Below are 19,373 nucleotides of genomic sequence, written 5' to 3' on the forward strand. Positions count from 1 at the left end.
AACAACACTTGCTAATAAAAAAAACATTGTTAAAGAGCTGCAAGTTTCAGCAGCAAGATGCTGCAGAATTTTATTAAATTAATTAAACAATTTTAAAGGACTGAGTTTTATGCTACCACATAAAAAGCGTTGTGTCACCATAGGGTTGTTACAGGTTAAGAAAACTATCTGAATATTAATAGTATTAAGACTGAAAGACAAAAATTAAAAGACAAAATCACTGGAACTTGAAAGAAATTGCAGAAAGAAAAAGCATGAAATGCCAAAAACACAATATGACTAAAACACAAAAATGCAGAAAAAAGATATAAATAAACAAAAGAACAGAGAAATTCACAATGACCAATAAAAACAGGCGCTAAGAAACTACAAAGAGATGAGAAATCTGTGCTCAGACTAGAACAGGAGGTTTGTTCCTGTGTCCTGTGCAAATCACTGACCCTACCAAAATAAAAGTCCAGTCTCAAAGTTCCTGACTAATAACTGAAAGGATAGTTTGTTGTTTAGAGGACTCCTCACTCGTACCGTGATCCAGGGACTCTCCCATCAGAGCGCAAAGAGCAGGAATCCAGAGAAGACGCTGAAGTTCCGGGAATCGTCGTAGAGCCGGTAGCTGGCCGGCAGACTGAGGCGGACTCGGTCGCCCTCCTCCAGCTTCAGAGCCACGCCGTTAGACATGGAGGCGTAGCCGCCGTGGTCGTTCAGGTCCAGGTTGAATATGATTGGCTGGTTGTTCCTGTACAGGTACAGACCCATGTAACCTTTCAGGTAATCTGCAGCTGTGAAGCTGAAGAAGTAGACTCCTCTGACAGGAGCCGTGAACACACCTGAAGGACAAACACAGGTGAATCATTACAACTTTATTTTCCTCGTCAAAGTGAACAAACAGCCAACACAGACATCAGAAACTATAGTTGATCATCTCAGTTACCTGGAGACTTTACTGAGCAGGTAAAACTGAGAATTAAAAATACAAAGAGCGGCGTCCAAAGAATAAATTCACAGAGGAGAGGAGTTTTTGAATGTAAACTGACATACTGCACTGTGCAGTATGTGTACTGTATGTATACTGTGTATACACACAGTACACATTAATGTGTATACACAGTACACATGAATACACAAACGTACCTGCAGCCCTGTCGTAGGCGTGGCCGACGTCGGTCAAGGTTTTAGAGAAGATCAGAGTTCTTTCCTCATCAAACGGACCCACTGGTCCTGAATCAGTCAGACCGACTGAAAACGCCACCTTCAGCTCATCTGAGGGAAACAGGTTTCACATCAATGCCCCTTTTTGAAAGCTGACATGCTGAGTGAAGTATTCCAGTATGAGTCTTTAAAGATAAGTCTCCAGTCCTACCAGTGTTTCCTTTCTTCAGATGTTCCAGCTGTTTCTCCAACTCTGCAGAGAAAACGAGTTCACTGAGCAGCAGCTGATGCCGGAACAGCAAACGGCACGTTGACATCATGCTAGGGAACATACAGGATCTGATCCTACACTAAAGTCCTTCCTTTCAAGTTTCCATCAGCGTTCAGGAAACATTGAACTTAGGTTCCTCATCCTGGTGATTTTTATTGTAATGTTTAATACATGTTTGATTACTTTGTTATCACAAACCGTGACTCTCTTGGTCACACTGGAAGATAAAAACGTAAGAAAAGATAAAAACATGCTTTACTTTATTCTAGCTGAGTAAAGGATGTTTAAAAGTCTTTAATTAGACAAAACACAGACTAGTTCCAACCAACAAAGAAACATAAACTCAAAAGCAATCAGTGAAAAAACAGCTGGATTTTGAAAGTGCTGCTGCAACAGAAAATGTACATCTCGACTCCACCAGGGGAATCTGATCAGACTGAACTGGAAACACATCAGGTTCCTACATCAACCAGCAGAGAACCTGGATGTTCCACAGTTAACAGCTGTTCACTTTTTCCATTAGATAAAAACTAACAAAAAAAAAAAAAAGTGGCTCAGACACCAACCTGCGATTTCTGCCCTCAGACCTTCCAGATGTTTCTCAGTGACATCAAGTCGGAGCCGCAATGCTGAACCAACGATAAAAAAAAAGACTATAAATGATTTAATTAATACAATTAACACTGGAGAGTCGATGTTACCTGCAGAGTGAGTCTCCAGCTGTGTCTCTGTGGATCCCAGTCGCAGCTCCAGAGCTGCTGAATATGAACACATTCACTGGGACCAGTTTAAACAGATCAATAATTCAACAACAAAGTAAAAATAACCCAACCTGTGGTGTTGTTGTGTTGCTCTGTCAGTCTTGACTCCATCAGGGAAATCTGATCAGACTGAACTGGAAATACAAGATTAGTAAACATCATAAATATGCTGCAATAAAGTGATGATGTAAGATCAGCTGGTTCTCTGAAATCCTCTCAGATATAAAGGAGTTCCTCAGGGAAGCTTACCGGATCCTCCACGGTTTTCGTCTGAAAGAACCTCTACATATTAACTGTACAAACATGTTTCTCCTTGAAGTTGGATTTTGTCTGACTTTGCACAAATATTAGTTTAATTTCAATAAATAAAAAGTTCTTGATTAATGAAAACATTCTTGGCAAATGCTTTCGCTTTCGTCCGTCTTGCGCCGGTCCAAGAATTTCACCTCTAGCGGCACAATACGAATGCCCCCGGCCGTCCCTCTTAATCATGGCCCCAGTTCAGAGAGAAAACCCACAAAATAGAACCGGAGTCCTATTCCATTATTCCTAGCTGCGGTATTCAGGCGACCGGGCCTGCTTTGAACACTCTAATTTTTTCAAAGTAAACGCTTCGGACCCCGCGGGACACTCAGCTAAGAGCATCGAGGGGGCGCCGAGAGGCAGGGGCTGGGACAGGACCGTCAGCCTGATCCCAAGATCCAACTACGAGCTTTTTAACTGCAGCAACTTTAAGATACGCTATTGGAGCTGGAATTACCGCGGCTGCTGGCACCAGACTTGCCCTCCAATTGATCCTCGTTAAAGGATTTAAAGTGTACTCATTCCAATTACAGGGCCTCGAAAGAGTCCTGTATTGTTATTTTTCGTCACTACCTCCCCGAGTCGGGAGTGGGTAATTTGCCTGCTGCCTTCCTTGGATGTGGTAGCCGTTTCTCAGGCTCCCTCTCCGGAATCGAAAATAAAAAAGTACTTCCTGTAGGCCCACCACCCGCAGGAAGGAGCATAGGGGGTCGGTGCAGTGTGGATTGGGTGGCAGCCGTGGGGAGGTGCCTCAACGCCTCAATCCCTGGACAAGGAATCTGGCATTTGGGACATGGAATGTCACATCACTGGGTGGAAAGGAGCCTGAACTTGTGTTGGAGGTTCAGCGGTACCGACTAGAGATAGTTGGGCTCACTTCCGCACACAGTCTGGGCTCTGAAACACAACTCCTTGAGAGAGGTTGGACTCTCTTCTACTCTGGAGTTGCCCATGGTGAGAGGTGGTGGGCAGAGGTGGGCTTGCTTATAGCCCCCCATCTCAGCTGCCATGTATTGGAGTTCTCCCCGGTGGACGAGAGAGTTGCTTCCCTGTGCCTTCGGGTAGGGGATAGGTCTCTCACCGTTGTTTGTGCCTACGGGCCAAATAGCAGTGTAGAGTACCCGGCTTTCTTAGCCACAGCTGTGAAGCTGAAGACCTTAGCTGGTCGAAGTCACTGAGGGGTACTGGAAGGTGCTCCGACTGGGGGATTTCAATGCCCACGTGGGCAATGACAGTGATACCTGGAGGGGCGTGATTGGGAGGAACGGCCTTCCTGATCTGAACCCGAGTGGTGTTTTGTTATTGGACTTCTGTGCTAGTCACAGTTTGTCCATAACGAACACCATGTTCAAGCATAAGGGTGTCCATCAGTGCACGCGGCACCAGGACACCCCAGGTAGGAGGTCTATGATTGACTTTGTGGTTGTGTCATCTGATCTCCGACCATATGTCTTGGACACTCGGGTGAAGAGAGGGGCCGAGCTGTCAACTGATTACCACCTGGTGGTGAGTTGGATCCGGTGGTGAAGGAGGAAGCTGGATAGACCAGCCAGACTCCCACCTCTGGGAGAGCTACAATCAGGTCCCGAGGGAGTCTGGAGACATTGAGTCCGAGTGGACCACCTCCACCTCCATTGTCAATGCGGCTGTTCGGAGCTGTGGCCGTAGGGTCTCTGATGCCTGTCCCGGCGGCAACCCCAAACTCGGTGGTGGAAACCGGAAGTAAGGGAAGCCGTCAAGCTGAAGAAGGAGTCTTATCAGGCCTGGTTGGCCTGTGGGACTCCTGATGCAGCTGATGGGTATCGGCAGGCCAAACGCACCGCAGTCCACACAGTCGCAGAGGCAAAAACTCGGGCCTGGGAGAAGTTCGGTGAGGCCATGGAGGAGGACTATCGGTCTGCCTCAAGGAAATTCTGGCAAACCGACCGGCGACTCAGAAGGGGAAAGCAGCTTCCTGCCAACCCTGTTTACAGTGGAGGTGAGGAGCTGTGGACTTCGACTGAGAGACATTGTAGGACGGTGGAAGGAATACTTTGAGGATCTCCTCAACCCCGTCTACACGCCTTCTGTTGAGGAAGCGGAGGCTGGGGACTTAGAGGTTGACTCGTCCATTTCCCTGGTCGAAGTCACTGAGGTAGTCAGTAAGCTCCTCGGTGGCAAGGCACCAGGGGTGGATGAAATTCGCCCTGAGTACCTTAAGTCTCTGGATGTTGTGGGGCTGTCTTGGTTTATACGCAGTTGCAGCATCGCATGGAGATCAAGGACAGTACCTCTGGACTGGCATACTGGGGTGGTGGTTCCTCTTTTCAAAAAGGGGGGCCGGAGGGTGTGTTCCAACTATAGGGGGATCACACTCCTCAGCCTCCCTGGGAAAGTCTATGCCAGAGTGCTGGAGAGGAGAATTAGGCCGCTAGTTGAACCTCGGATCCAGGAGGAACAATGCGGTTTTCGTCCTGGCCGTGGAACACTGGACCAGCTCCATACTCTTGCTAGGGTGCTCAAGGGTTCATGGGAGTTCGCCCATCCAGTCTACATGTGTTTTGTGGACTTGGAGAAGGCGTTGGGCCGTGTCCCTCGTGGCATCCTGTGGGAGGTACTTCGGGAATACAGGATTCGGGACCCCTTGTTAAGGGCCGTTCGGTCCTTGTATGACCGGAGTAGGAGCTTGGTTCGCATTGCCGGTAGTAAGTCAGACTTGTTCCCGGTGCATGTTGGACTCCGACAGGGCTGCCCTTTGTCACCGATCCTGTTCATTACTTTTATGGACAGGATTTCTAGGCGCAGCCAGGGGTCTGAGGGAATCCAGTTTGGGGACCACAGGATCTCATCTCTGCTTTTTGCAGATGATGTTGTCCGGTTGGCCTCATCAGACCGGGACCTCCAGCAGGCACTGGGGCAGTTTGCAGCCGAGTGTGAAGGGGCTGGGATGAGAATCAGCACCTCCAAGTCCGAGGCCATGGTTCTTAACCGGAAAAAGGTAGCCTGCACCCTCCAGGTTGGGGGGGAGATCCTCCCTCAAGTGGAGGAGTTTAAGTATCTTGGGGTCTTGTTCACAAGTGAGGGAAAAAGGGAGCATGAGATTGACAGACGGATTGGTGCATCGGCAGCAGTAATGCGGTTGGTGTACCGGTCCGTCGTGGTGAAAAAGGAGCTGAGCCTAAAGGCAAAGCTCTCGATTTACCGGTCAGTCTACGTTCCTACCCTCACCTATGGTCATGAGCTTTGGGTCATGACCGAAAGGACAAGGCCGCGGATACAAGCGGCCGAAATGAGTTTCCTCCGCAGAGTGGCTGGGCGCACCCTTAGCGATAGGGTGAGGAGCTCAGTCACCTGGGAGGAGCTCGGAGTAGAGCCGCTGCTCCTCTGCATCGAGAGGGGCCAGTTGAGGTGGCTTGGGCATCTGTTTCGGATGCCTCCGGGACACCTTGCAGGGGAGGTTTTCCGGACATGTCCCACTGGGTGGAGGCCCCGGGGAAGACCCAGGACACGTTGGAGGGACTATGTCTCTCGGCTGGCCTGGGAACGCCTCGGTGTTCCACCGGAAGAGCTGGAAGAGGTGTCTGGGGAGTGGGAAGTCTGGGCATCTCTGCTTAAGCTGCTCCCCCCACGACCCGGCCCCGGATAAGAGAAAATGAATGAAAAAAATAAAAAATAAAATAAAAAGTTTGAACTTTCAGTCTCACCTGTGTTTTCTGTCATCAGACCTTCCAGGTGTTTCTCACTGACACTCAGTCTGTTTAGCAGCTCTGAACAGAAAACAAATAGTTATCACGTGTCAGTAAAAGTGTTAATAACAGTGTAAAAATAACCCAACCTGTGGTGTTGTTGTGTTGCTCTGCCAGTCTTGACTCAATCAGGGAAATCTGGTCAGACTGAACTGAAACAATAGAGACATCACTAATGAATGTCTACTTCAATATAAAAACACAGTACAGTGATAAAGTGCACTGTAATTAGCTTAAGAAGATAATTACTCAGGTTCTGTGAAGAACCATCAGATTTATTCATATTTATAAAAGTGTCCCTCAAAGAATCACATTAAACTAGAAGCTCGGAAACCTTCAGTCTTAGCTGCATTTTGGTCCAGAGCTGCACAGGAAATCAGTTCCTGGTCAATTCTATGGTTTCATTCATTCATTAAAACTAAAACTGGAGGGTTGGTGTCACCTGCAGTGTGAGTCTCCAGCTGTTCCAGGTGTGTCTCAGTTGATCCCAGTCGCAGCTCCAGAGCTGCTGAAGAAACCAGTTTATTTATTTTGACATTTACACGTTGAGTGAAGATGGAAATAATAAGTAAAGGTTCCACCTGTGGTGTTGTCCAAGAGCCTGGACTCCATCAGGGAAAACTGATCAGACTGAACTGAAACAACAAAATCATCAGCCAGAGTCATTTTAGTTAGAATCTACAGAGGTTGATGATATTTTTTTTTTTATTCTATTTTGGGCTAAAACACATTAACATCAAGTTTTTTATGTCTTCAGAGCTTCCAGATGTTGATCAGCTCTGAACAAACACAGTCACAGTTCAGTCTGTTATTTTAACAACCACAGGTCAGTGATGAGTGGACAGACAGACGTACCTGTGCCAATTTTGTCCATCAGACGTTCAGTTGTGTTCAGTTTCCTCTGCAGGTCCATCAGTGTGGAGGTCTGATCTGAAAACAGAACTGGTGACAGAACATGATCGTCAGTGTCCGACTCACTTCAAATTAAAACTAACTGAAACTGAAACAATCGAGGTTCGTGTTTGTTATCCTGTGGTTTTGTTTCTGCTGTTTATAAAATTTGGAAGTTGAGTCCTGGTAACTGGAATTCCTTCTTGTTAGGTTGAAACGTTTCACTACTCCTCAAGTCGCTTCTTCAGTCTGAGGACAGTTGTGTCTGGAGACACTAATTTATCGTCCAGGTTGGTTTCACTCCCCCCTGAACTGAATAGACTCGTCAGGTGAAACAAAGGATGTGAACAGTAATCACTCCTTTATTTCATGTCTCAAATAAAGGCACATAAAGCCTTAATAACACCCTCCAGTGTACATGTTGGGAACTACAGTCCAGCAGAAGGTGTTTCTGTCCTTTGTCCTTAAGATGAAGGTCCACAGCTGATCCAGGTCCTGAGGTGGTACTGTTTGGTTTCTCCAGTCTACAGCTCAGACCGTCTTCACTGGACCACAGACACTATATTGCTCATCTGGTGTTTTGGAGTCTGGTCTTTGGGGTGGACGACATATGGGTCCACATATTGGACAGAGAAGACAAGTGGTTTGGGGGGGTGGGGGGTGGGGATCCTGGCATGTGCAAATCAACACTGAAACGTTTCAATCTAACAAAGCCCAGTTGCCACGACTCAACTTCCAGATGACTTCACCCGGACGACCAAGGATCTTCACCCACTGCTGTTTATGTTTTATGATGTTAAATCGTTTCAGTGGATCAGTTGTTTCTCATTACTGAAAATATCCAGTCAGAGTTTATTTATGCTCGCAGAGTTCTTCAGGGAAGTTGAACCCTGCAGTCTTACCTGTGTTTTCTCTCCTCAGACCTTCCAGATGTTTCTCACTGACTCTCAGTCTGCTCAGCAGCTCTAAACAAAGATTTTAGTGAGAGTTCAAGCTGTGTTAATACATGTAGTGTTGGATGTCTGGACTCCAGAACTAAAAACACAAAATCATTTAGAAACTAACTTTTAAATAATATAATGTTTGTTAAAGTGTTTAATTTTAGCTTTGACATCACTACTAACATTAATGAAGAACGTATAGATGTGACTTCATCATTTTGTTGTTTTTATATAACATCATCGTTAGAGAGGACCAGCAGCTCCTGGGGAACCTTCAGATGTTAGATTCCTAGAATAACGTTTTCATAGATACACTGTAAATGGGTTTTCTTTCTGCACATTTTCCAGATGTTGCTCATTGACATTCAGTCTGCTTAGCAGCTCTAAACAGGATCCAGAAATAATGAGTTTTACAGAAGACTGCAGTCCCACTCATCACTCCTGCACTGAGTGACTGGACTCACCTGTGTTCAGGTTGTTCTGCAGACTCTGTGTCGAGTTCAGTTTCATCTGCAGGTTCAACAGTTCTGAGATTTGATCTGAGAACAGAACAGGGACAGTAGTTCTAGTGTTTCTCTTTGTACTCCGTATATGTGTGATTGTTTCTCAAACACAGTCAGTTACCTGTCCTATCAGACTGCAGCTGATGTATTTGACTCTCAGCCGAGTTCAGTCTGACCTGAAGCTGCTTCACTATATCAGTCTGAACTGAAAACAGGAAGAACTCATCTCGCATGTGTCATGTAGGTCCACGTGTATCGCAGCTGTCTTAGTGTATGTCGTACCTGACGTGTTTGACTCCAGCTGCAGCAGTCGGCTCTTCGTGTCTGACAGATCTTTTTGCAGAGACGATGAGTTACTGGCAGCTGAGAGAGGAAACAGGTGTTAGTACCATCCCCAGTGTGTCCTTGAGCAAGACACTGGATCCAAGTTTCTACTGGTGGATAAGGCTCCGTCTTCATCCGGGTTTGAGTGTGTGTGAAAACTGTGAAGCACTTGGGGTACCAATGACGAGTGCACATCGGCCACAGCAGTTGCCGAAACCGAGGCACGACAACAGCCGTTAATGGTTTGAAATTAAAGAACTAACAGTGTTTCAGGTAAAGGCCAGTTTCACACAAACATTAGGTAGAATACAGGTAAATTATTTATTATGACGAGCGTTTTGTAAAACTCCATCAGCTGTGACATCACCCCCTTTAATAATGAACATCAGGCAGTTGTCACGTTGATGTCACTGTAAAAACTGATGGACTGACTGAGTCGGATCCAACTCTCCAGTATCAACTTCATCATCTGTCCACAAATCATCAGTAAACTTCTGCTGCTGACGTCAGTCTTTACTAAACTGCTCACCTGCTCTAAACCACCACAACAGGTTGAACTTGAGCACTTCTCTCACAGACCCTCCACAACCAGCCTCCGTCCTGCCTCACCCACCTTTGTCCCCACCTGTCAGGGATGAACGCCACAAACATCCTATATGATATTAACCTGGAGCAGCTGCAGCGTCTCACCTGTGCTCTGTGTCTGCAGCTCGTCCAGGTGTTTGTGTGCATCCTTCAGTCGACCTGAAAATATTAAACTCACGTTTAAACTTACTTACTCAGATCCACACCGAGCAGCTGTCTCTCAGCAGACGTGTTCCGTTTTTCCTCCACGGACTTCAGAACTGGAACGACACAAATTCACCTTCTCACCAACCTGCACTAAACCACACACCTCATCTTTGATCGAGTGAAACACTGGATCCTTTGTCTGTCCTCCGATTGTTACTTCAATGAAAACAGACTTTTAAAAACCTTATCAGAATTTTTATTGGACTTTAAACTGTAGCTACTCGTTACTTTTCAGAGTGACTGATGAGAACGAGCTGATCCCGACACTGCTCACCTTCAGAGTTTGTCTCCAGCTCCGACTCCTCAGACTGAGACGAGCTGTTGGAAACGGTCAACGCTGCTGCAAAGAAAAGAATTTCAGTCACATTGGTCATTTGAAACGATTTTATCTCGTGGTTATGTTCTAAATCTAAATCTTTTGGTCTTTTCAAGTTTTCAGTGATGAGTCTGAAGTCGAGACGACTAGTCCCAAGTCAAGGTGGCACCTCCCTAGCTGAGGCCATTTCCAGGTGCTAAATCTAGAAAACAAACCAGGTTCCAAGTCAACAACACGTCTCAAGTCAGCGGAGTAGAGTTCCACATTAGGGTAAAGACCTCGGACTGTTTTCACAGGGTTCTGTTTTAGATTCAGTCTAAAGTCATCAGTCTCTGGGGTCTGGATCTGGATTTGAAGCGTGCACGTGAAGCTGATGAGTAAAAGTAAAAGGAAAAGGAAAAGGAAAAGTGAATCTGACCTGAGATCTGCATCCTGAGCTCCTCCATCAGACTCTCAGTGTTACACAGTCTGGCTGCCAACACTGAAAATACACACACACAAAGATCTGGATTCCTACGTGTTGGTACATGAAAACATTTCAACCTCCAAACATCATAGACCAGGAGGAGACGTCTTAGTGTCCACGTCAAACCTGATGAGGATCACCTGCGTTCCTCCTCCTCAGCTGCTCCACTGTGCTCTCACTCGCCCTCAGTCTTGTCTGCAGGAACGGCAGCTCGGCCGCCAGAGCTGTGAAGGGATTAATTAACTGTGAGCTACTGAGAGAAGGTGGAGAAGCGAAGGCTCTGACTAATTCCTGAAGCGTCTCTGGTAACCCCCAGACCCGAGTGAACAAACCCACCTGTGCTCTTCTTCTTCAGCTCCTCTACTGAGCTCTCACTGACATTCAGTCTCCAGTGAAGCCACGACACTCGAGCTGGAACAGAACACAACAAACTGTGAGTCCAGACCGGATCCAAGACCAGACAGCGAAGCAGCTTGCTTTTGCTTCTGTATAATAGAAACAGTGAAAGTGGTTTTGATTCCAGCTTCAGGTCTCAGCTGGACCTCAAAGGTGCAGAGGAGGGAAAGGAAAACTTATGCAGAACGTGGACTCCACCCGTCTCTCGTGTGGACTTAGTTTTGTGTTTAAAGCTTCTTTTAATAATTTGAGCCCCCCACCTTCGCTTTGCTCCTCCAGCTGCTCCACCTTCCTCCTCAGGTCTGAGTTCAGCTCCGTCAGCAGCTTCCTGTCCACCTCCATGCTCCTCAGCCCCTCCCTCTGTTGGATCACCGTCTCTTCCAGTCCGTCCAGACTTCGTCCCTGCTGCTCAGCCTCCACCTCCCTGTCCCTCAGACGGCTCTCCATCCTCCGCAGGGCCTGACGCCGGTCCACCTCCTCCGCCTTCAGGCTCAGGACCAGCTCGTTCAACCCCCGCAGCTCGTCCCAGAGAACAGGGAGCTCCGGAGGGACACCCAGCCCCACCCTTCTGCCACCCACATGAGGGACAGAAGCGTCCAACTGTCCCTGAGTGAAGTCCTGAGACAACGATAAGAAGAGAAGCAGAAACCGAGCAGCAAACATCATCCTGAAATCAGAACCGACCGGTGAGCCAGAGTCCAAGAGCTAATCCACCAAACCTAATCTGAGAGGAAGGAGCAGGACCAGCCCCCCATCACAAATCCACAAATCCCCACACTGAGAAACACGCAGGCACGTACGCACGCACGCACAAAGAAACACACTGAAAAACACACACACACACACACACAAAATAACACACACACACAAAGAAAGAAACACACACACACACAAAGAAAGAAACACACACACACACACAAAGAAAGAAACACACACACACACACACACAGAAAGAAACACACACACACACACACAGAAAGAAACACACACACACACACAAAGAAAGAAACACACACAAACAAAGAAACACACACACACAAAGAAAGAAACGCACTGAAACACACACACACTCAAAGAAACACACTGAAACACACACACACACTGAAACACACACACACACTGAAACACACACACACACTGAAACACACACACACACTGAAACACACACACACACTGAAACACACACACACACTGAAACACACACACACACACACACTGAAACACACACACACAAAGAAACACACTGAAACACACACACACACACACACAAAGAAACACACACACACACACACACACACACACACACTGAAACACACACACACAAAGAAACACACTGAAAAACACACACACACACACAAAGAAAGAAACACACACACACACAAAGAAAGAAACACACACACAAAGAAAGAAACACACACACACACACACACACAAAGAAACACACTGAAACACACACACAAAGAAACACACTGAAACACACACACAAAGAAACACACTGAAACACACACACACACAAAGAAACACACTGAAAAACACACACACACTTAACTCAAATTTAATTTTCACCTGAACACGAACGTTTGTTCCCAAACTGGGAACAGTGGGACGTCCACGTACCGACTGGTTTCAGTCCAGTTTAAACATTTGAATTCCAGCTGTGGACGAAGAAACTTCACTTAAAGAATCATTTGTTCTACAGAATCTCAGATTTTTGTCGTGTTCCGTTTCCAGACACATCAAACTGAAAAACCCGGTTCGATCCATTTCTCAACATCTGATCAACAATTGATTTATTTGAGTTTTACACCAAGACCACAGATCCAGGATCTGACACCGTTGAACAGCAGCATTCCAAACATAACACACTAATCTGCAGCTCACAGAACAATGAGCTCAGCTCTGAGGATCCATAGGAGGAACACGCCTGTGGCCGTTTCACACTGGTTTTAAATGACTGAGACGTGTTGACGACACTTCGAGTTCAGAAGCTTCAGATTTTTATTGAAAACAGAGAAAATGAACAGGACCTTCAAAACAGCTTCTCTTCCTTAATCTGAGTCTCTGTGTGACCGTCAGCAGAGCTTCAGAACTGTGAAACCACATATTCAGCATTTTCTCTTTGCCAGCTTCAGTTTTCATCCTGACCAATAAATTCGGAGGTGGTCCAGCTGCGCTGGATCCTTCACCACGGCCAGGTCAGCAAACAGGTCGGTTATCATCAGGTAGCTGATGTTCAGAAGTCAGTTTGTTTCTCATCATCATCCTCATCCTCATCATCATCATCATCACACAGAAAAATAAAACCTAAGAATGAAAAATAAAACCACAAACTTTCCCTTTAAGGAGAGTCAAAGGCAGGTCGGCAGGTCTCAGAGGGAAACGCTCAGTGAACACGGGAGGACCACGTCTCCGACAGGTGACACACATTCTGACCTGAAACTTCCACAACATTTCAATCCTCATCAATATCCTGACACCGCCTGTGCTGAGCTACGACAGGTCCAAACACCTTCTCACGGAAACGGGCTCAGAGCTGACATTTAGTTTGAGGCTTCAGTGAATCTGAATTTAATCATTTAACGGGTTTATTCTCGTTTTTTCCACCGAACACTGAAACCTTCACGTTTCTTCAGCTCTGACGTCATTTTCACCAGCTGAAGGATGAAGGTTCGTGTTTTTCTGCCCAACAGCAGTGAACCGGCAATCCAGAACCTGGTTTTACTTCAAGTAGTAGTAGTAGTAGTAGTAGTAGTAGTAGTAGTAGTAGTAGTAGTAGTAGTAGTAGTAGTAGTAGTATTTACACTACTGGAACTGATGTAATGGGAACTACAGTCGTGTTTTCATGAGGAAACCTGTGATCACATGCAGAAGATAAACCTGGTTTCACATGCAGCAGCAGAGGAATCGGACATTTCTCCTGGACCTCCAACACCCGACCCTGCTTCCTGATCTGATCTCTTTAGACCTCTTCATTTAAACTTTTCCCTCCTCAGACGAGGAGCAGAAGAATCTTACGTGGACGGCTTCTTACTGAAAACTTGTGTATGACAACTTCATCGTGTTGGCTGTTTGGACCTGGTGTCACGTGTCAGGTTTTAGCGTGGCGTCCTTCACATGTATGAGCTCTGACACGTTCTCATTGATCAGCTGACCTCTGACCCCAAGACTACTCTGCTCCACAACAACCCAAAAGTCTGAGACACCCAGACTGGATGATCCGGTTTGATCCCCTTGGATCAGCGCTGGCCAGTGTAGGCCCTGAACCAGGAGGTGACGGAGGCAGCAGCAGAGGAGATCATCCCCCCAGTGTTAGCAGAGGGCTGGGAAACCTGCAGCGCACTCTGGGAGAGCTCCATGGACTGTGAGGAGACAAGAAGAGAACGACAAGTGATGAGGTATCACGTGGTCCAACACGCTAAACTGGACTTTGATTCATCTGGTTTCTGCTGCTCTTTAGTTCCCTCACTAGCTTCTTTTTTCTACTCACTTACTGTTGACCGTTGAGGACAAAGACCAAGTTCACCTCATCTTGTTCTGTCAGAATTTATTTTTATTTCTGTTCTAGTTGTATAAAAAACATCACTGCTCCTCTTCACAGAGAAGTTCTGTGAAGAGCTTTTACATAATCTGATTCTGGGTGAACATGAAGACACCTGAGACCAGCAGCTCCTCAGACCCACAAAAGGTCTTAACTTTACAAAGAAAACTGCATCAGGTTACTCAATGTGATTTAGTTCTTTAGAAATAAACTGAATTCAACTGGATCAGTGTTTAAAGTTCTTGTTGTGAGGTCATAAAGAATCACATTCAACGTAGTTACAGTCTGCTGGTTTCTGCTATCTGACATTTAGGAATTTCTACATTAAACGAGAGGTTTATTAGGAGTCAGTAGGTTGGTGTCAGTGTAACAGGTGTTTCTGATGTGATCCAGGTGTTTCTACCTGTGACGGGATGTCACAGAAACGTGGACTGGGCACCGTCTCCCAGTCCATCCCCAGGTCCGTCTCCTCGTCAGTCACCACCTCGTCTCCGCTCTCCTCTGCCGGCCCCGAGGCCTCCGGCTCCACAAACTCCATCGACTCCTCCAGGTCAGCGCTCACCTCGAACGGACCCGTCCTGAACCCAACAGATAGAACATCATTTATTTTCTACAAATTTTCCCTCAGCGTTGTTTATCAGGTTCTGTTAGCAACTTTCTCTACATGTGATCAACCACATGGTTGGAACGAAAGAGACCGGCAGCTGAGTCAGCCTGGTTCAGATGTCACAGGTGTATCTCACCTGCCCAGGTTGTCGTTGTCAGAGGAAACCAGAAACATGATGTTCCTCAGAGTGTGATGAGGATGAAGCTTCTCGCTGTCAACGTGCTAAACACACACAGGAGAATCAGTTCAAGCTGGTTTCAATCACTTAACTTTGTTCGTGTTGGAGGAAAATGGATTTTACTGACAGGATTCAAGAGGAACCGGACGTCAGAACCTACACTTACTAAACCTAAAAGAGAACCAGACTGTGAGGAGTTGGTTTTTAGTTAATCTACATTCAATGCAACCTGTCAGGAACATCTGCAGGGAATTTCATAACATCTGGACTTATGTTTTTTATCTTTTGTTAACCCGTCTGTCACATACATGAAGGAAAATAACCTTGATTCTTCGATCAGGTTCAGATTGAAAAAGTCCAGCTGCTAAAACACGGACAGGTGGCTGGTAGTGAATTGTTCAGTGTGTCTCACCTGTGAAAAGCAGAGATGGAGAATGTTGGTGTTGAGTTTGTTCAGAGCTCTGGTGAAACGGTATCGGCTCAGATTCTCTCCACAGAACTCACTGAGGAACAGAAACATTCATCAGACACAGCGTGACACTCTGTTTTCCCTCAGTGTGCTGTGCAGTGAAGGCAGCAGCCGCAGGTGTGTCCTACCTGTTGCAGAGCTTCTTGGGCAGGTTGACGTCCAGGATGTGAGAGAGGATAGTGACGAGCTGAGTGGCGTAGCAGAGAGCAGCGCTGATGGTGTGAGCCGGGTTAATGTGATCCATCTCTGCAGCACACAGGGGTCAAAGGTCAGAGCAGGGACAGACAGTGGACATTCCTGAGTACAGTTCAGGTACAGGTCTTGAATCAATTCCATTTTATTTTAATAGCGCCAAATCACAGCAGAAGTCATGTCAAGACTCTTTACACTGTTTAAGGTTTAAGACATTACAAATATAACTGTATACAGAATTATATAGAACCAACAACCCCACTGAGCAGCACCAGGAAACAGTGGAGAGGAAAAACTCCCTTTAGAGGAAGAAACCTCCAGCAGAACCAGGCTCATAGTGGGCGGCCATCTGCCTCGACCGGTTGGGGTGAGTGGGGAAAAACAATACCTACTCTGACCCTAAAACCAATGCTAAAAGTCCTAAGTGTTCACGAGCTGCTGAGACTCACTTAATTTTAATAACATTACGACTTTAACTCCACATTTTCTTTTTAAAATTGGTACAAAACATTTTTTGACTTTTCAAAGATAAAAGTCAAATTTGACTCCAACAGAAGTGAATAAAATCAAAGTGAAGACAGTTTAAATAACTATTTGTGAATGTGTTACAATAACTGTAAAGGCTGTAAAACCACACTGGTCTGACCTCTGACCTGCTGTCACCCGTTTACCTGAACACTGCCCTGTCCCCTCCTCACCTGGGCCCTGGTTGGAGCTCTTCTCCTCCACCCAGGTGTAATAGGCGGAGCAGTCTCCATTGCTGGGCAGGTTGACGGGAGGCCCTGTGATGCTGATGCTGGTCTCTCCATTCTGGTCGTCCCAGATCCAGCGTCCGGACAGGTAAGTTGTCCTCCGGGCCTCGGCCAGCTCGCTCACCGTGCTGGAGGTCAACGCTGGGTCGCACTCCGCCACCACGTCTGCAGGGTCTCTGAGCGACAGACACGGGGCAGAGGACGTGTTAATGCATCTTGTTGCCAACACACCAGCAAGTTAGAGTCTAATTGCAGCTTCCTATCGACGGTAACACTGTCACACTTTCCCTGTGATGCAGCTCAGCCAGGTGGGTCAACTCTCACCTGCTGCCTTGCTTCTCCTCCTGTGTGGGGAAGATGTGTGTGGTGAGCTCCAGGATGTGTTCTCGCCTCAGAGTCGCCAGCTGGCTCAGTCTGCTCTGCAGGTCTCTGCTACGTTTCTCCAGGAGCTCCCCCAGACGACAATTGTGACGCTCGATTTTATCCCGCTTCTCTTGGTGACGTCCGGCCCGGCGCTGCAGCCGCTGGCTCTCCTCCTGAGAGCGCAGGAGCAGCCCCTTATCTGCAGGAGGAGAGGAGAAGAGGAAGTATGGGAAGAGGAGGAGGAACATAAGGTATGATCAGATCATCTTCAAACTGAAAATAGTGATCTGACAACTGAAAGCAGCTGGAGGAAAAAAAGTGCTTTAAAGTGAAATTTCAGACTCATTAAATTCAAATAGAAGTTAAAAACAAGGACGTGATAAATCGGAGACGACTCACCGGTCTTTACCTCCTCGTTGCCCCAGACGACCGCCTCCTTAAGCTGCTCAATCTTCATCTTACATGACATGATTTTCCATTTCTGAGAGGAAACAGCAGTTCGTTAGTTTATCGCCTCGTGTTCAGTCCAGAATCAACATGAAGGAAGATGTTCTTCAGACAGATTTACATTAGATTAAACTGCTGCTGAGGCTGCAACCACCGATACTGTGCCTGGTTTTATTTTATTTCACCACTCTGAACTGTGCCTAACCAAGTTACAATCACCAACATCGAGGAAGAGGTGAGGGCAGGGCCTCACAGGATCTGGACAGGGCTCTGTGCTGTAACAAAATATATACAGACTATAAAGTGAGTTGACCGGTGTTTCAACATCTTTTATTGTGTAACAAACCAGCAGCTCTTCTTCAATTTGGACTTTTCCTGTTCTACTGCTAAGTGAGTTAATTTTGCTTTGCACACAGAGGAAGAATCAGCCGTTAATGAATTAATCTCAACCATTAAGTTAAACGCATCAGTCCAGTCAGTGGAGTTTAACTTCGATCGTTTAAAGGCTTTTTGTACAACATATTTATTACCGACTACTACTGGACGGAGCTGAATGTGCTCCGTCAGTCGGTAGATAAAGTCCATTTGATGACTGTGGTGCTGAACTCACCATCTCGTCAGCCAGCAGCTTCTTGTTCATGTCCTGGACGACCCTGTGAGGAGAGTTCACACCTTCAGTTAACTCCAATTAGAGCTCTACAGAGAGTGCACATATTATCCAGAGAGCTGCTTCCAGGGCTGTAACAAGGGCCAAGTACTGAAAATGCAACTCCTACATCGGACCTCTTAGGAAGACTCGGTCTCAGTTCTTTTTCTTTCTGAAAAGCTTCTGTTTAATTCTTTGTCTGGACATCTGAAGCACTTCACCTTCAGCTGTGTGTAGCTGTAACACCACAACATGTTGACTGATATTAAAACCAGATTACAGTGCTTGTTGTACTAGTACTAGTTGTACTATTTTGTATTACTTACCTGTGCTGCAGCTGCTCCTTTTCCTCCTTTAGCTTCTTCAGTCGCTCTAACTTTTCTGTGTATCTGTGTGAAGAAGACAAAACTGTCACATTACAATTTTACTTCTATCCTGTTCTCACGTTGTTTTGGTTCCTGGATTCGTCCCAAAGCCCCCTGTGACCTGTGACCTGTGACTCTGCCCCCTCACAACCACCGAGACGCACAAGCTATTTTGGGTTTTTCCATGTTGTGTAACTTCAGTCGTGTTAGCCAACTCTGCTAAACAACAACAGAGTCCGACATAAACCTGCAGCACGAACACAAAACCCTCAGAGCCAAGCTGACCAGTGTTAATGCTAATGCTAACAAAATGTTCTTTATCCAGTGTGTTGTTCAGTTTAACTTCATAAAAAGGAGTGAAAATCTTAACTTATCTGAATCTGACGTTAGCAAGAGAAACGTGTCGGTTTAAAAGGAGAAACTGACCTAATAACAGATTCTAAGAGGATTTGTCATCTTTAAACTCGACCTGCATGTTAACACGCGTCTCAGCAGTGGTTCGTTGACCTTTAACTCACCTGTCGGTGTCTGGAAACACCTGAGAATCAGACGTTGACCATCAGTTGAGATTCGTGTTATTTAAGGGACTGAATTCGGTTCATGTTTCATAAAACCGACGATTAAAGAGAGTGTGAACTTAACATGTTCTTATCTCTCAGCTCGGAACCGGCAGTGAAAAGCACAGAACCTCACCTCTCCGTGTTCCTCCCGTCGAAGTGGACAAAGTCTCCGGCCTGGACACACCGGGCACAGGTGAGCCTGCGGCGGGAGGTACTGCACAGGGGACACCGCTCCACCGCCACGTACAGTCCCTCCGCGTCGTCCACCGACTCCACCATCGCACAGCCCGGGGTGGAGTGAGCCGGGTGGGGGTGATGGGGCCGGAGAGACGGCCTGCCCCCGGCGTGAATGCCGGAGGATGAAGAGGCTCGGTCGGGGCCGAGCGACGGGAGTCCCGCTGAGGACGCCATAGAACGA

General features: G+C 46.6%; 2 protein-coding genes across 6 annotated transcripts; both read right to left on the minus strand.

Annotated features, from left to right (window-relative positions):
* Positions 1-40: 40 nt before the first annotated feature.
* LOC113148671 (golgin subfamily A member 3-like) lies at positions 41-11,688 on the minus strand. Of its 5 annotated transcripts, XM_026340449.1 has the most exons (21): positions 11,099-11,688; positions 10,779-10,853; positions 10,583-10,666; positions 10,395-10,457; positions 9,935-10,000; positions 9,648-9,713; positions 8,827-8,907; positions 8,666-8,749; positions 8,506-8,580; positions 8,003-8,065; positions 7,065-7,151; positions 6,791-6,844; positions 6,652-6,717; positions 6,299-6,361; positions 6,168-6,230; positions 2,253-2,315; positions 2,122-2,175; positions 1,987-2,049; positions 1,361-1,402; positions 1,132-1,260; positions 41-827 (listed from the first exon to the last, which is right to left on the minus strand). In XM_026340449.1, the coding sequence occupies exons 1-21, from the start codon at positions 11,502-11,504 to the stop codon at positions 547-549; spliced, it is 2,028 nt and encodes a 675-aa protein (XP_026196234.1). In that variant the 5' UTR covers positions 11,505-11,688; the 3' UTR covers positions 41-546. The 5 variants fall into 5 exon arrangements, with proteins under 5 accessions (XP_026196234.1, XP_026196233.1, XP_026196232.1 ...); XM_026340448.1 differs by having other exon boundaries at positions 1,987-2,175; positions 9,935-9,997; XM_026340447.1 differs by having other exon boundaries at positions 1,987-2,175; positions 6,652-6,714.
* Positions 11,689-13,101: 1,413 nt separating this feature from the next.
* On the minus strand, positions 13,102-19,366 carry LOC113148676 (beclin 1-associated autophagy-related key regulator-like). Its single transcript, XM_026340458.1, has 11 exons — positions 19,089-19,366; positions 18,357-18,419; positions 17,995-18,037; positions 17,337-17,418; positions 16,899-17,136; positions 16,521-16,750; positions 15,759-15,876; positions 15,574-15,664; positions 15,120-15,205; positions 14,780-14,954; positions 13,102-14,197 (listed from the first exon to the last, which is right to left on the minus strand). The coding sequence occupies exons 1-11, from the start codon at positions 19,364-19,366 to the stop codon at positions 14,075-14,077; spliced, it is 1,527 nt and encodes a 508-aa protein (XP_026196243.1). The 3' UTR covers positions 13,102-14,074.
* Positions 19,367-19,373: the final 7 nt, after the last annotated feature.

The sequence above is a fragment of the Anabas testudineus genome, chromosome 22 (genome assembly GCF_900324465.2).
Source record: "Anabas testudineus chromosome 22, fAnaTes1.2, whole genome shotgun sequence".
NCBI classification, from domain to species: Eukaryota; Metazoa; Chordata; class Actinopteri; order Anabantiformes; family Anabantidae; genus Anabas; species Anabas testudineus.

What these genes read in the sequence shown, in the direction of transcription:
- LOC113148671 (XM_026340446.1), bottom strand. Translation starts at nt 11,504, where the DNA reads ATGATGTTTGCTGCTCGGTTTCTGCTTCTCTTCTTATCGTTGTCTCAG. An exon ending in GCTCAGGATGCAGATCTCAG is followed by an intron (nt 10,001 to 10,394) that starts GTCAGATTCACT and finishes TTTTCTTTGCAG; the next exon opens with CAGCGTTGACCGTTTCCAAC. An exon ending in GCAACACAACAACACCACAG is followed by an intron (nt 2,176 to 2,252) that starts GTTGGGTTATTT and finishes CATATTCAGCAG; the next exon opens with CTCTGGAGCTGCGACTGGGA.
- LOC113148676 (XM_026340458.1), bottom strand. Translation starts at nt 19,366, where the DNA reads ATGGCGTCCTCAGCGGGACTCCCGTCGCTCGGCCCCGACCGAGCCTCT. An exon ending in GACGGGAGGAACACGGAGAG is followed by an intron (nt 18,420 to 19,088) that starts GTGAGGTTCTGT and finishes TTCTTCACACAG; the next exon opens with ATACACAGAAAAGTTAGAGC. An exon ending in TCCATCTCTGCTTTTCACAG is followed by an intron (nt 15,206 to 15,573) that starts GTGAGACACACT and finishes GTGTGTGTTTAG; the next exon opens with CACGTTGACAGCGAGAAGCT.